The sequence below is a fragment of the Phaenicophaeus curvirostris genome, chromosome 12 (assembly GCF_032191515.1).
Source record: "Phaenicophaeus curvirostris isolate KB17595 chromosome 12, BPBGC_Pcur_1.0, whole genome shotgun sequence".
Classification (NCBI taxonomy): Eukaryota; Metazoa; Chordata; class Aves; order Cuculiformes; family Cuculidae; genus Phaenicophaeus; species Phaenicophaeus curvirostris.
Genome location: NC_091403.1, coordinates 2,845,313 through 2,862,109, shown reverse-complemented (window position 1 = coordinate 2,862,109; position 16,797 = coordinate 2,845,313). Strand labels below are relative to the sequence as shown.

The following is a 16,797-nucleotide window of genomic DNA, read 5'->3' as shown; positions in this document are numbered from 1 at the left end:
AAGAATACAATCCTAGTTTTCCCGCACGACCAAGTGGTTGGGGAATCCAGCCGCGTACTTAACTGGCACCCTGGAGGAGGTGGTGACCTGCGCTGCCTAATAAGCCACTGTCAAAGGTCCCCTCTGCAGTCGGGGTTGCTGATTTATGCAATACTTATCCTTTCACAGGGAGATTGCTACAGAACACACGCCGCATCTGTCTACTGCTGCTTGGAGAACTAAAATGCATTTAGTCAGTGAGAACTCAACAATAGTTACACTTGAGGTCACCCGAATTTAGAAGTTAGAAGCGTTTACTCTAAAAATCCAGGTTTGTGTTTATGTTCTACATGAGGTCCGAACTGGATCTGTGCTTGAAAGCCTCCAAACTCGCAGGCCTTCTCAAAGGAGACAGGATGGGAACCATTCAGAATGTCATCACGAGCCTATTGGAGCAAATAAATATATAAGCAAAGACATCTCAGGGACATTGAAAATAATTATTATATCTCTGAAATTCCTTGAAAGCTTGAACATGGCCCAAGAATCCAGAGACTAATCTGTCTGAATGTCTTTATTATTCCATTCTGGATGTGTTTATGACTAATAAAACAAACAAAAGTCTAGATTATTTTCTGGTGAATATCTAGGGAGACTTACTGAAACCAAGACTGTAATAACTTTCATCAAAAAGAGAACCTGACATCCATTTCCTGCCTTAAGGGTATATAAAATACAACACAGGTATATATATCATTATGTATAGGTACACATATATACACATACCTGTGCGGATGTGATAACACACGCACACGTAAAAGCTTTTATCTTATCACCTTGTAATAGCAGGTAAAGTTATCTGCACAACTAGTAATTAAAAACCAGATTACTATTACAGAAAGGGCAACAGGAGAAGGCAAACAGTGTTTTCACTCCTTTTGTTTAAATTTAGTGGTCATAGAAGATGATGCATGCTACAGTTCTGGTAATAGGAGGCTCATGTATCCATAGACAAAAGACAACATATACTGTAATAACAGCAGTCTGAAACATCCAAGTGGCAGAACAGCTTAGTGTGATACAGTCTCCTAAAATACTTGAAAATGTAATGCAGTCTTACAAGAAATGCCATCTTAATTTTTGCCTCAGAGTTTTAAAGTGTAATTCAGAGCAATCCCATTTAAATCAGCTGCAAGTATAACTGACCATTCCATTAAACTTGGAATTTATTTTCTTTACTTTAAAAAAAAAGGCACAGCTTTTAAGAAAGATGTTAAAAGCCTACTTTTATCAGACTTCACTACAGGCAACTGCACCGAAACTTTCAGTTAAACAGTATTTTCTGCATAAAACTTTTCACTTTGCTAAGGTACATATAGAACCTCTAACAGTTTGGGGAATGGTCTTGCCTAGGTGAAATCCCAGTGTTATGGTCCATTTTGAACAGGAAGCCTGCTGCCTGTCTCATGTGCTCTCTGGGTTGAAGACTAGAAAGGGAGTGCAGAAGAAGCTCTCTCACTGACAAGGCAGAAGAGAAAAGAAATGAGAAACAGAAAGCTGCTTGCAAGACTGACCTGAGTTTACCTATTACAGAGGAATCATCATCTATAAGACGAATAGGGAGAAGAATTGAAAAGAACAACTTAGAAGACTGAAGATGTTCATAAATTTTAAGGAAACCATGAGAAGGATGTGAAAGTCAGTGGATTTTTTGTTGCGTGTCCATTATTGGGTTGAAAGTATTTGACTAAATCTATCCAGCAAAGCCTTTGTACTATCATGTATTCTTGGAGGGACAGACAAAAAGGTAAAATCAAAGCACATCCAGAACTGGAATTCTAGAAGATGGGAGTATTTCAGAAAAAAAAAAAAAAAATGTAATTAAGCTACATAGATTTCCTCGGAAAAGGTAGAACCTATCCTTCTGATTCATATACTGTACCTGAACATAAAGCAAATTAAGCTGAACAGGATCTCTTGAATCTACGTTCTGGTCTGAATAAAAGAACTTTCGTCTCAACAACAGAGTTTCATTTTCATCAACCCCTTGTTCTCTAAATGTTCGGCTGTGATCTAGCCAATTTACTGTAACAGAACAGATACATGCATTGTTAAATACACAGCGTTGTCAGTGTTAATAGCTGTTATAAAAATCATGTGGAATTTCCACTAGAGGAGGAAACTCTGCAAAAACATTGCCATCATTTCTGTTTCTAGTCATTAGTCTTGAAGGTTGCTACAAATGGGAATTGAAGACCACCACTGTTGAGAAACAGGAATTTACTACAGCATAAAACACCATTAATATACTTAAAGAAGCAACTACAGTAATATTTTAACACTAAATTTAGATCTCCAAAGGTTCATTGCAAAATTACTTAAAACTTCAACACATTTTCTCCCTAAAACCAACCATTTGTTTACTTTACTTATCCCTGAACATAATTTAAAACAGCTCCCTGCCAGTCGCAGTTTATCTTAGTGCCTTAATGTAAAACAGAAAAAACAGTTCTCGTGACTTCACAACATAAATCAAATACTGTCTTAGTTCTTTGGCAAACCCCATTTACACTTAAAATTTATACCTTCAAAAACAGAACTACGTTTTGAGAGCTTTCAGTAGGCATCAATATTTACATGTTCAACTTTAATGAAGGGGAGAAAATGTTCATTATGGCAATGACCCTTCCCACTTGAATTACAACTTCCCTACCAAAAAAAGTTACAAAAACCACTTCAGAAGATCCACTAACTTTCATAGCTAGAGGCAACAACTTGTCCGTTTACCTACTGAAAACACTCAGTAGCAGATGACATTATATATAAACGATGCGAAACACAGGTAGGGACCAACTGAGACACACGAAAGAATCTATTAATAAAAATGCATTCCCATATCATTTTCTTATATTCCATTGTGCAAAAATATTAATGGAAGAATTATCCTGGAATACACTACTCACAATCATCATCTGTGTGAAGCTTTGCCTTCAGTTTTTCCATTTTTCTTTCATCACGCAACAACGTCCTATCTTTCTTAAGTGTTCCTGTACCCTCCTCTTTCTTCTCTTCGATGCTCTCCTGGATTAAGGAATATTCCTCATAATTTGTTATCCCTGGAATTATAAATAAATCCAGAGTTAGTAACCATAAAAAATTAATACACTTCAGGATGGATTAAACATTCTTTCCTATAAATTGTAACACTAATGCTTTCATTTCAAATATAGTAAAGATATTCCAGATGAAATGCTTAAACAGTGTACGGGGAAGGAGATCCCAAAAATAATCTACAACTTCTGCATTCAAGACACCTCTTCAATACCTGGCATTATCCTTCAAATACATCATTCCTCCATCATACACTGCATTTCAGAAAGATATCAAACTTTTTTTGTTATCTGCCAAGAGAAGTTGCCTGTTTAAAACCTGATGGAATTTAAATTCCAGAATAGTGACAATGCCACAGTAAATTACCTTTCACGGAGGCCTACAATTGCTTCCTGAGAACTGAGTAATTTCAGCTTGTCCCCAATGTGTAGAAGAAACGTGGCAGGGCAGACCAAGGAACAGAAACCACGTGAAATTCATGATTTCTTTTTAAGAGTTCTAAAACCCAATGCTTCTTATTAATTTTACACGAAACTGAATCAAAACTCAGCTCACAGCATTATGTGCCAAGCTGTTCTCATTTTTTTTATTTTGCTTTGTTTTTTCCAGTGTTTGGTAAATCTTGTTTATGTTACACAGCAAAGCAAATGAAATGCTCACCTACATGACCACACTGATGAAAATAAGTCAAATTACATCTTCAAGTAAATTAGTCACAGCACATTAGAATCCAGCATAGAAACACTCAAACAAAATTGAAATGGATTAATTCACTTTCACATCAGCTTAATTCACTTTCCAAGTAAATTAATCTAAATCAAATTAAAGCCACTTAAATCCTAAATAAGAATTAAGCAAGGGCTTAAGATGATTTAAACTAATCCGTGCTGGATGCATGTTTATAGTTAAATATTAATTAGTTTTCCAAAATGTCTCTATTTAGATAAATACAAAGACAGATTAACCAATATAGCACATTTTTGACCAGCTGCTCTGGATGGCTTCCATATGTCATTTCACAAACCATACAGTACTGTGATCAACTCTTAATCATAACAACATGGAGCCCTAAGCTTAGGTGTATTTCAAGGTTAACAGTATTTACCTTTTATCCCATCAAATCCAAGTATAAAGTTATTTCTACTTCTCTATCACATATCAGCACAGCGTATGAAAAAGGCAGCTTATAATAACATATTTATAAGTGTCAGATAACCTTGTGCCTGCAACTACTAAATACTGAAGGTCAAGGATGTAGCTAAGTCTCTAAACATCCTACAAAATCAAGTTGCAAATATAGCAGAAAAACAAATTCTTAATTTTGTGGGTCCCAAAGTCTTACCTATCCTGCTGCAAATCGTTACCAGCAATTCACCAACTGTTTTAGAATCATCCACCATGACTGTTTTCACTGAACCATCCAACATACGTATTTTCTGAGGTCTCTGTTTCTTTTTGTACTCCAATATATCCTAGGAAGTAAACAGTACTGTTTCTAAATGCTTTTGGAAGCCACCAAAACCAATTCAGTAACTTAGATGCCTAAAACAAGATTCCATCCCCACTCCCTAAGCTGGATTTTTCCTTTGTTATAATATAGGCAAATGTATTTGCGTTACAAACTTGAAAAGTGGCAACTTATCATTCTACCAATGTCATTTTTCAAGAACTTGTCCTAGCTGGCAAGACCAAAAACTAGACAGGACAGGATAGACCAGAGTACCTTTGTGCTGCAAAAACCCATGCAGCATTTAAAAAGGGTAATAAAGCCTTTTGGCTGTAAGCAGGCTGGCCATAACATAAGCAGGTACGACCTCATCACCCTCACTATACAAGAAACCTACAGTATAACGCAAGGTCACTGCAAATATAAAGCTTACTACAAACCTTATTTTTATCTGTTAATCATTCCATGAAGGCATTATTGGACACAGCAGCTCAGTCACCGTCAGACAAATGAAAAAACTAACAACTGAGGCTCCACAAGGAAGAAAATTGGGCCAATTTCAGCAACAGACTCAAGACCCTCCTCCCCCTCCAAACGCTGAACATGGATCTTGCTACTTGGGAAACAAGTTTTCTAAAAATGTGTTGACTAAAGAAGCGACAGACTTGCACCATACCCCATTTCTCAGCATATAATAATCCAGTGTTCTTCCAGCCTCCAGCCATATACCTTTTCGAGGATCTTCATCTGACAAGAATAATCCATAGTCGGAGGCTGTGGAACAAAACAGACTCACTGAAAAACATCAAACCTAATAAAGCCAACATGGTTTTATTCAAGGTTGTTTAGCTTCAGGGTTACGTTTCCATCACACTTGCCCTCCATTCTTAATGAATTTGGATAGAAATCTTTCTTGGTGCTTCAAAAAAATTTAGCTTAGCAGCAGACAGCAGGGTAGATCAGGCATAAAAGAAGACTTGAACAAAAGCTTCACTAAGCAAGAACATCTCACATCTAATGTGAAATTTGTATTATTTTTATAATTATTTCACTTTAAGATGACCTTTTTTAAATGGTCATGCTTTGGAATTGACTAACCAGAAATAGAAGTATTTTGGGCTACAATTTTCAGACTGTTTCATTTTGAAATGTCACCCATAGCAACAATTTTCATTAAAGAGCATATATATTAAACACATTTTAATTCAGGCAGGCACGTAAGAGAGCTTACATTTAATTAAGAGAAGCGTACGAGACTTAGATACACAATTTCAAGGGAAGAAACCTTCCAAAATAAACTGAGTAAGAAAAACTTCTCCTGCAATCTTCATTAAAAATCTCACTGGCAGTCCGACTGATCTATACATACAGAGATGTTTATGACACAAATTACGACAGAGAATCAGTTATGTAAAACTTCAGAATTTGTGCCTATAAATAGGTTGTGACATTTAGAAGCAGACAGTGCCTTGCACAGAATTCCTGAGGAAGCACAAACTGCTCAGACCCTCATTTCTGAGGCATGCACCTTAGTGATGAAACAGTAGTAGCTGTGCAACTTGCATGTTAAAATCACAGCTACCTTTGTACCAGCATGCAAGGTGAAATGTGCTTGGCTGGCAGTCGTAATGCAGGTCATTTACATCTTCTGTTGTGCAGGAACTAACACGATCAGCCTGTTCTGTGCTCTGTGAGCCTCTGAACTAACAGGTAAACACACACATTTTAACAGCCACAAAGAAAGGGGACGGATATTGTTAGTAACCTTATTGCTATTCATCGCTCAACATCATAACATGACCAGAAGCTTGTAATTGCAGTGCAGTCACACATAAAGGAGAAGTCCTACTGTATAACCAGAAGAGAGCTGGTAGGCTTTTCTGTGAGGTTCACCATATTCGAGGGTACTTATTACTCAGATTCCCTGAATTCAACAGCTGTTCAGTATAACTGTCCTAAGAGATCACTATAGTGAAAGCGCACAGCTCACGTCTGAAAAACTCAAGCCATATAGCTAGACTTCCTAAGGACTCCTGCAAAGGGGAAGCATTTCTAAATAACAGTAATATTGTCTATTACTGGTAAGTTTTTCTAACAGTTCAGACAAGATTTTTGAAACAGATCTAAAGGTTGAATGCTGTGCACAAAACTCAATAAGCAATCTGCTTTACGAACCACATTCCAGTGGCATTATATACAATACAGCACCACAGGCTTCTGAAGAATATGAATTTTTTTGACAACTTCGACTACATTTAAACTAGAGCTTTAGTCCAAGGAAGCCACATTTCACAGTCTACATTGACCCATTTTGGTCAGTAGGTACAGAGACAGCTAAATTTGACTAACACAAACCAGCATTCTTAACACAGTATGCACAGCACAGTAATGCTTTTACTTATTAACCAGTTCCAAACATTTCCCTCCGCACATTTTGAGCATGACCAGCCATTCCTTTTACTGAGGCACAAAATGAATCTGCCCAGATGTTCCTAGAAAGCATTGCTACAAATATGGCTTTAAAAAGACGGTACCACAAAAATTACTTTCCAAGTTGGGGAAAAAAAATCTTTCAGGGGTACATACAATTTATTGAAAAAGTCACAGTTTCACCAAAAAAAGCATGCTTTGCAGAAACAACTCTTATGAGGATAGAAGGAAGGAAAATGATGCAGCTACCTTATGCCACTTAAAAATCTGCTTGTACTTTATGCCTTATGATGTAAAGGAAAGAATAAAACCCTCCAACCTGAAGATGAATGGAGGAACAGAATGGTGTAAAAAGAACTGTGGCTCTAAGTTTATTTTCACTTCAGGTAACGAATCAACTTAGGACAAATACAGGAACTCACCTTGCCCTGTCTGAGCCTCTGGCACTCGTTCACGAATAACTCTACAGGCATCATACACTGCAGTGGATGGTTCGAACTGCATCGTCTTCACTACATTGCACTGGCGGACACAGATCTTCAACGAAAGAGCTACCATGGTGTCAAGTCACTTGCAAGTTCCTACAGAAATATCTGAAAAAGCAGTAATGGCATTATTGTTGAGGATTTTCCATTTAATGCTTTAATACACTCAACTCTATTAAACAAAATGGAATTAGTTCAGTGGAATTATAAGCATTCAAATGTAGTTCTATATAAAGTCTCATTACCATCATCAAGCCAGAAACTATCCAAAACACACTTTTTTCCTTGGTATACTGGAAATCGATTTTCAAAAAAACTTGTGTACACACACTTTATAAGTTGATATTTTTTGAGGTGTATCAAAATGATGCATAGGAAAACAATACACTTATTGATTATACTGACAACGTGTTTACTACAGACAGAAACTGATTTTAATTCTCAACCCACCTTTTTATTAGGCAATTTAGATTCACTCGTAACTAGCAGCATAGAATCATTGCTTAAATGAAAGCAGAATTTTCTTAGTACCTAATTTCTCCTTTCTGAAGAGTATGAAGCGTGCAATGCTGTGTTGGGTTTCTTCCAAGTCCCCCCACAGATCTGCTAGATTATTTTATCCTGTTGCACTGCTACTCAGAGCTTCAAGAATGAGCTATTTTTCATGTCAGTTCTAATTCAGGAACTTCACTGAATTTGACACCGTTTGTCTACAGAAACAGGAAACTACAGATGCTTTTTGTTTTGTTTCATTTTGTAGATAGTCTGGGTTTTGTCTGGAGTGTCTTCCCTTGCTGTCATAACACTCCAAACCACTCTTCCATCATTAGACTTTCCACAGTGATCTCCAAGAACTCTTCAGAACTGAAGTTCTTTATGCATAAATAGAGAATCTATTAGAATTCCCAAATTCTTTCTGCATTCATGTACATGTATTTCAAATACAAGGACGTGAGATTCTACGGACCATTGATAATGATGATAACTTGAGCAGCACAAATCCCAGCCATTAAACAAAAAATTAAACCCCAGTTGTGCATCTTTTCACAGCCTAGATACTTGGCAATGTTTGGCAAATCAGTTGAAAGAATAGGAAGGAACCATCATCTACACTTCATCACTGCACTGATGCACTGAGCTTCCTTCTCCAAGGCACAGAGAGCAGAAAAATCATTTTCTCTATCTACAACATTTATGAGTAGCTTTGTCTCTAAGGTGTCATCCTCCCCCGTATTTCTCTGGCAGCACATCCATCTGCCTCTCAAAAGCAAATTATCCTATGTCAGATTTTTAGTACTACCAAGACCACCCACTACCACCATAAAATCCTAGATATAAGACAATCTGACCAAGTAAAAGGGGTGAATGTGTGATAAAACATACAAGTAAAATTAATGTACACACCCTGATGTTCTCTTAATCTATCTGTGTTCAGTAACAAAACAATCTGTATTTTGAACCAATCATTCTAGGCAGATGTCTGATAAATATAATTAAGATCTCCTTCCTAACATGAAATACAAATTCTCCAAACCCGTCTAAAAGGTATTTTATATTCCAGAAGTAATTGTTCAATATAGCAGCAGCACAAAATTAATAGAAGACAAAAAAATAACCTTTGCAGTATTTCCATAGAGATTCACCATAACTAGGTCCAGTGTAGTACTTTATTATTAATAGATAAGCAAACCTCAGAGCATTAGAAAACCAAAAATACCCTGACAAACCACAGATTGGAACAGTTTTTCATGATCCAGAATGGTTCCAGAAGAATAATTATGTTTCTGTGTGCTTGTGTGCACTATTCAAAAAAAAAGAAGGTGGCACACTAAACAGCTGGAGGAGAGACACATCAGCTTGGAAAACAGTCTGAGCAAGTTGCTCAGAAGGCAGTTGTAACTCACAGGTGACCTCTTAAACCTGGCTGTCAGCTTCCAGTGTGGTAAGGTTAGCCACAATTCCCCCTCCCTTCTCTGTCTGGTCCGTGTGTTAGATCAGGGCAATTCGCTGAGCTCTCTCACCTGTTTTGTACTCCTCTTAAAAAAGGAAATTATAAAAAGCAACGCCAGTGTACAGGTAAGTTCTAGTGAAAGCTGTCCTCTTTTTGCTTTCTTTTGCAGCTGAGCATTCGCACTTGCAAGCCACACACATCACATCTGCAGATTTAATCTGAGTATCTTGTCTATTAAAAGGCAAAATGGATACTGATTTACTCCCATCAACTTCCCCATGAACAAGCTGCAGTCTTAACTTCTGGTATGAATGACTCTTGATAAATGGAAACAGTCATTCACAGAAAAATGTAAGCACATTCAAAAATCATCTTTTCAAAAACTTTAGTAGAGGCATCAAAATATGTCTCCTCTCTTCTGCTAAGATTAAATGAGTAATACAGACGACTGAGTCTGTATTCACTGACAATAAAGCAAAGTGAATATAATACAGTTGCACAGACACATCACAGCATCTTCTGAATGGTTGAACTAAACTACTTGCTTTGAGGTATAAAATAGGATCCATCTGAAAAACCCTTTGTGTGTAATGAATGAAATGATTTCTGGTACAGAATATGAAACAACTGACTGAACAGTCATGAATTAGCAGCTAACCTGAAAGTTTCCTGCCATACAAATCCCGTATAACCAGCACTAACAGTAGTGGGTCTCATGTACATTATTGTCATTTAATATTATGATTCCTATGTACAGCTGAATCTTTTAATATTTCAGAAAGTAACATTTTCTTTTAAAGCGAAGGGCCATGAGGTTATGGCAGGAAGACAGACACATTTACTTGCAAATAGAAAAATCTACTTAAGCTTTTAGTTAACTCTTTCATACGTAACACTCAAAAATTGATTTAAAAAAAGGTATTAACTCACATCAAGGAACATTCCAATTCACTGCCGTGTCTAATCTCCCTCTTTATAAGTGGAGAAAAACAGGCAAAGAAAAGTCAAATGGTGAAGGCTGACAATGACATTTTAACCGGAAAAATAAAAAAGAAACTAAAGTTTTCCGAGAAAATTATTGTGATTTTGCAATTTGTTCTTCCGTATATGCTAGGTTGGCATAAATTTAGCAAACCAGAGCATTCAGATAAACTTGATCTCACCTGTGAGATCCAGAACAGAGTAAGTCAGAACCTGAAAGAAGTTTAACCAGTTCAACATTGTGCAACATATTCAAACTTCAAAACAAGCAGAGGCCTGATTTCTTAAAATTTAGACAAAAGTTTTTTTTAAAATACATTAAGTAGTTTCTTGGCTTGTCAATATTTTTACTTTTGGATCATGCACCGTGGAAAGTAAAAACACGTCTGCTGGAAGGAACATAAAGAGGCAGCATCGCCTTCACACGGCACGATGATGAATCTCTACGCAGTCCCTGCCAAATGCTCTTTGAATCCATTCTGACAAAACTCCACTGAAAAAGAGTCCACAACACCCACGGGGAAGCTGCTGAGTTTTTTTCACTTTTTACTACTTCTATATTTTGTGTGGTAGTCCCCCACCCAACCAAATTTTCAACCTAGGCCTTCCATTCTGCGAAAGAAACCTTCTTCCCTGCCCTACACAGACACAGCAAACTGATCCTCACCATCCTTAACACAATTTTATGAGTTGAGAACATGTTATCTACGTGTTATTGTGTCCTCCCAATGCCACTCCTTTGTTTCAGAGTCAAATTCAACTTCTTAAAGAAGGAAGGACCTAAATACGTCAGTGTTCTGATCTGGTCTCCTTCAACTCAGTGCTACTGGTTTCAGAGACACCAAAGGAAAGTCTAATGAAAAAAGACCTTATGAAAAGAGCCCATGAGTTATCAGCTTCCTCCAACAATGCGTTCTCAGATCAGAAAAAGGGTTTCATCTGCCTTCTCCAGACTACCCTCAGGCTCTAAACCTCCTCACTTGGCTTTCAGTAAGAACCTGGACAGGAAGTTTGCATCTTCTGGGCAACAGCCAAAATAGGACAACTGTTTTTTCTCAAAAGAACTAAGAACTTGGTCAAGAAAAAAGCTGAGATCACAGAGTAAAAGAAGGGGAAAATAGCTTCCATGTTCGCTTTATCTTCTATACGTTGATTCACACCACATTTAAATATTTCTTGGTGTAGGTAATGGACTCCTGCTCCCCAATATCACTCAGCCTCTGGAATAGCTGGTCAAAAGTAAAACAGTTCCTGGAAATTAAGAGGTTTCTGGAAGGAATGGTTTGCCTGGTACTAATTCTCTGTGAGTAATGAAGTAGGTAATTTCTAAATCAGACTGCGACTGATCTCTGCTTGCTAGGCTGGAAACTGAAGTGATAAATTATGCATTTGACAGGTTTGGGAGAGGCAGCAGCAGCTCCAAGCACTTAAAAAAATCCCCACAGATCATCAGTGAGAGAACCCAGTGCCTGCAGGTACATATTGAAGCATGTATGTCAGGGCCTCAAGCTGAATCAAAACAGCGCCCAGGCTCTGGGAAATCCCAACAAAACAAGATTGTAACCAGAATCAATATGAGCAGACCTCTACGTGCCCACTGAGATACTCTGCAAACAAAGCACACACACAAAATATCCCAAACATATAAAATATTATCAAGTGCTGAACAGGAAGGCATAAGAATGAGGCAATATTAAGGTTCTTTAGAGTAAAGCAACTTCAAGCTAGAGGAATGCCTGCCATTCTGCCTGCAGTTCAGCAATGGCACAACCACAGCAGCAACCAGCTCTCTTCCAGCTCCAGAAGTTAACGGTCTCTCTCAGAGCTGCCAGTGTTTCTGTTTGCATAATCATTTTCTCAAACAATTCTGACACTTTTCTTCTTTTTTTTTTTTTTTGTGCTGGTCATTGCATTTTTGCAAAAACTTCCCCTTCCTTTTTGACAGAACTAGGTTATCGAGTGATTATACACATGATTTGCCAGAATGTCCAAGGCAGCAGCACTCTCTAGCAGAGGAGAGGGAGCAACGTGTGGTAAGGAATGGTCACTCTCCCAGCCGGGTCACTGTAAAACTTAAGATTCCCTAAAAAAATGAATCCTACTCCAGAGCCCAGCTCTGCCGGACTGGGAAGGTGCTAGTGATGCTACAACTACCTCATCAGCTGCCGTACAAAGAGACAGGCTAAGGCAAGGGGAACAGTTATCCCGAGAAACGTTTTACAAGGACTCTCAAAAGACATGTAACTCACAGTAAAAGGCTGTTTCTCTGAATATTGACAGGGACAGAAGTTTGCATGTTACTTCAACAGGAATCAACTATCATCAAGGTAAAATCATGCAATGAAAGAGCAGAAGAATAGCTTACCAGATGCATGGGAGAAAAGAGACTTCAAGGGGAGAACAGTTAGAGAACATAGACCTCCCAATCGTTCACATATCCACCTGGCTTAATTTATACCATTTCTCCCTTAATGTTTGTGGTGTCTGACAGCTGATGGGGCCATGATATTACCTGTTTATTTTTAACTACACTGCTAAACAAACAGAGAAAGCAAAATCTCACTTTAATATTACCTCTACTTACTGCTATGAGGATACGGAACAGTTCTTTGCCTTTCACACCCTTTTAAATAGAGTATTTGAAGTAAAACACAATCCAAAAATACCTGCATTTCTAAACCAGGCAAATGTGGAACAGCTAACAGTGACACTGTCAAATACGGACTATGCCCACTCAGTTAAAGCAAAGTTGCCACTGCCAGTGCTTATGGTAAAAAGCAGGACTCTGCTATGATTTAGTCTGTCTCCCTGGAGATACTGCTTAACTGGTTCATTCAGGCTCGAGCAAACACAAATCTAGGTCATGAGACCGTCACAGTCTAAAAGGCTGCATGTATACATGCTAGTATAGGTAAAGCTATGTATTTTTATACTAGATTAACTTTGTAAGGAAACTGAGTGACACAAAAGTTCACTATTCTTTTCAGTATCATTGTCACCTGCCTGCTGGCATGGGGCACCAGCAAAATAGCACATATCACATTTTCTGTTGTTCATGGCAGTTAAACATCAAATTCTGTTTGCAAAATGCTAAACACTTGTTTTATGGACCTCCTTAAGCAAAAGGCATTCAAAAATACAAACCCAGTTGTACCGATAGCCACACATGGTATCTCCAAAATTATGAATGCAAATGAAAGCATCATGCTTTAAAATCAAGGATGATGGTACTTTGAATTTTAACTGTCCATTCGCATTTACAAACAGAGAATACACACACTTTAATGCACATTTACAGGCCTCCCTGCCCTGAGAAAAGCCCTACTCAAACAAAATGCCTGCATAGGCACACCACACATCCTGATAAACAAGCTGAAAGTTAAAACCTGCAAGAATCTCAGGAAAAATTCACACCATTTGTCTGCAGTGCGTAATACTGACTGTTAAAAGCACGACACTTGAAAAGACAGTAAAATGAAGGTGAACTATGGAAAACTTTGAAAGGCTCCTGTGAAAGTAGGCTTTAATCACTAGCAAGTATTAATCGTGCCTTTCTCTGTTCACACATTATAGTTGTACAGGAACAGCAACCATTTTCCTAAGAACCCAGCAAGGAAGTATCCTCAAGCAGAATTATGTAAGACCAAAATATCTGAGTCTTAATTAAGAGTTGTTTACAGGACAGTCAGCTTATTAGCAATTCAACGACAGTCTACTCTTTAAGCCAAAAGGCATAATTGCAACCAACTTGCTTGAAGGTGTCTTCAAAAGGAAGACAGAATTACAAGGGACTACAGGAGGAATGCTATTGTTCCAAGCACAGCTGAAAGAGCTTTTGATAACAGAAGCAGAGAGCTTGACTGGAACTAGCTGTAACACAGAAGTAATTATCCTCAGGCATCGGAATCTCCAATATGGTAGTCAGTGACCAAATTCTTTGAAGAGGCCTTCCAGGTTTTTGTTCTTATTTTGCAAGAACACTGCAGAGGAAAGCTGAAAAGAGGGAACATGAGCTTCTGTAGAAAAGAGCAGGCAATGAACATCCTTTTGTTAGGCTCCTCTCCAAATGAAGCGTTTCAGTTGTAGACATACGCAAATTAGGCAGGAGTGCCAATCTGCTCAAGGGGAGGAAGTTTCTGCAATGGCACCTGGGCCAAGGCCAAAGGGATGGGGCTCAACAAGGCCAGGTAGGGGGTTCTGCACTTCGGTCACAACCAGCCCATGCAATGCTCCAGGCCTGGGGAAGCGCAGCTGGAAAGCTGCCCAGCAGAAAAGGACTTCGGAGCGTTGCTCAACAGTTACTGTACATGAGCCAGCAGCGTGCCCAGCTGGGCATTTTTAAGCTTTTATGTCTACGTTTGCAACCTTTGAGCACACTCGATTCAATGCTTTTTTCCACTGAATTAATTCAAAGCCGCTACTCAAAGTTCTGAATTACACCTGCCATTCTTGGCAACCACCCTGAAGCAGGACATAATAAACCACTCAGAGTTGTTCATTAACTCATTAAATGACACAGTGAGGATATGACCTTGTAGGTTCACCTACTGTGGTCTAAATATTACTCTGCATTTCCTCTTTTTTTTTTTAAAGCAACATGTGAGTTCAGAATATGCTGCGGGTTTGGTACAGTAACACACCCTGCCCATCCAAAAGAAAAAGAAGGAATATTCTTCTTCAGGTACAGAAAAAATATCACTAAGTTCCAGATAAAAGTATCATGGTAAATCATACTAGGATTCTTCTCTTTCTGCCCACTCTCCTGATGTTGCCCTGTAACTTTCTGATCATTTTCTTTAAGGAAAACAGTGTTTAACAGTTAGAATCATAGAATAACCAGGTTGGAAGAGACCCACCGGATCATCAAGTCCAACCATTCCTATCAAAGTTACTCCATACATACTCCACTCGATTACCTACCTTAGGGAACATTAACCATCCTCACAGTAAAACATTTATTTCTAATATCTCATCTCAATCTGCCCTCTTTCAGCTGAAAATCATCTCTCCTTGTCCTATCCCTGCACTCCCTGATAAAGAGCTCCTCCCATGTGAAGAGGTCACTGAATTTCTGGAGTACAGATTTATTCTCTTACCATTCACTTACACACACAGCAGCCGGTCGCACTGACATAGTACCGACAGAAAGGAGAGAAATCATTGTGGACTCTGAAAGATTCATTCCTGAATCAGGCCAGCATGAATGAACTGAAAACGTTTCCTCAGGGGAATCTCCGTTCACCATTAAGAAACCAAGAATATTTCCAAATCACCTGCTTTGTCTGATTAGTAAGTAGTTACCAATCCAGTTCAAGCAGTTGTACAGCCAGATACAATTAGTCTAATTACATAAAGAGATAATATTTTTTTAAATTGCTAAAATCAAAAGCTAATCAACATCTGTAGCCCTGCTATATGATACCATAATTGATAACAGTGATTTGACAGCAGCCGCAGAGAAATGAGGAAAACAGAAACCCTGCTGAAGAAGACTTAATGCAGTTTTTATTCTTAAAAACACCATAGTTAAATGCATCTTGTTGACAGGCTTGATTATAATAATGCTCTGCAATTATTTAGATCCAACCATCTAATAACAAGAACAAAAGAGTGCTGCTAATAATCTAGCCTTCACTTAAGATTTGCACCTATGATGAAATGCATCTCCTATAAGACTCTTCAGTGATTTTACTTCATTTAACCTTGTCCTTGTACATATCTGATATAAACTGACATGCTGTTTTAATTATAGGCTGTTTTGAAAGTTCACTAAAGGCAGTTCTCAAACATGGAGAATAGCAGGCCAAAATTCCATTAGCGACCTTTTAGCATTACAAGCACCATTTCCAGATGAGCAGTCAAAGCCAGAGACACATTTAGAACAGTGATGTGTACAAGGTCAAAACAACTCCAGCCGATTAAGAATCTGGAGCAAGATTTATCAACATTTTGCCCAAAGCCAACAAGTTCTCTTCTCAAAGTAATACAGTATAGAAACGGTAATGTAGCTGTGAAGTTACAATAGGAATGATTTTTCCTTGGTTTCGCTTGCCACCTCTTACAAGTATTAAGATGAAACAAAGCTAAGTCATCTTCTCAGCTATTTGTTCTCATACCAGTGAAAGGCATGGCCGTTTTTCCTAAGGCTTAGAGAATTCATTTATGATATGATGATACGATTATATTCTCCAGTCTCCCTGGAAACTGTTTAAAAATAGTCAGTGTCTGTAATGGTCAGGTTAGTGCCCTGGCTGTTAATTGCAGTGTTTACTTGGAGCTTGAAGATTCCTGCATCACATTTATTTTTCAGCTTGATTTCTCTCTTCACAAACACAGCCACAGCTGTATTCCACATTTCATGCATTCTCCAAAGAAAATATTACACTAATATATAGAGGCTGCAGATCAAAGTC

At 38.1% G+C, this 16,797-nt stretch overlaps 1 protein-coding gene across 2 annotated transcripts in view; it reads right to left on the bottom strand.

The window, feature by feature from the left end:
* Positions 1 to 16,797, bottom strand: part of TLN2 (talin 2) — a 94,198-nt gene that overhangs the window by 77,242 nt on the left and 159 nt on the right. For both annotated transcript variants that reach the window (XR_011338314.1, XM_069867073.1), the window contains exons 2-7: positions 7,390 to 7,560; positions 5,214 to 5,311; positions 4,433 to 4,562; positions 2,943 to 3,095; positions 1,922 to 2,064; positions 298 to 425 (exon numbers count right to left, since the gene is read on the bottom strand). Coding sequence is in view for 1 of the 2 variants with exons in the window: in XM_069867073.1 (XP_069723174.1) it covers positions 298 to 425; positions 1,922 to 2,064; positions 2,943 to 3,095; positions 4,433 to 4,562; positions 5,214 to 5,311; positions 7,390 to 7,525 (788 nt within the window). In the remaining variant the exon portion in view is untranslated. The remainder of the gene's footprint in view (positions 1 to 297; positions 426 to 1,921; positions 2,065 to 2,942; positions 3,096 to 4,432; positions 4,563 to 5,213; positions 5,312 to 7,389; positions 7,561 to 16,797) is intronic.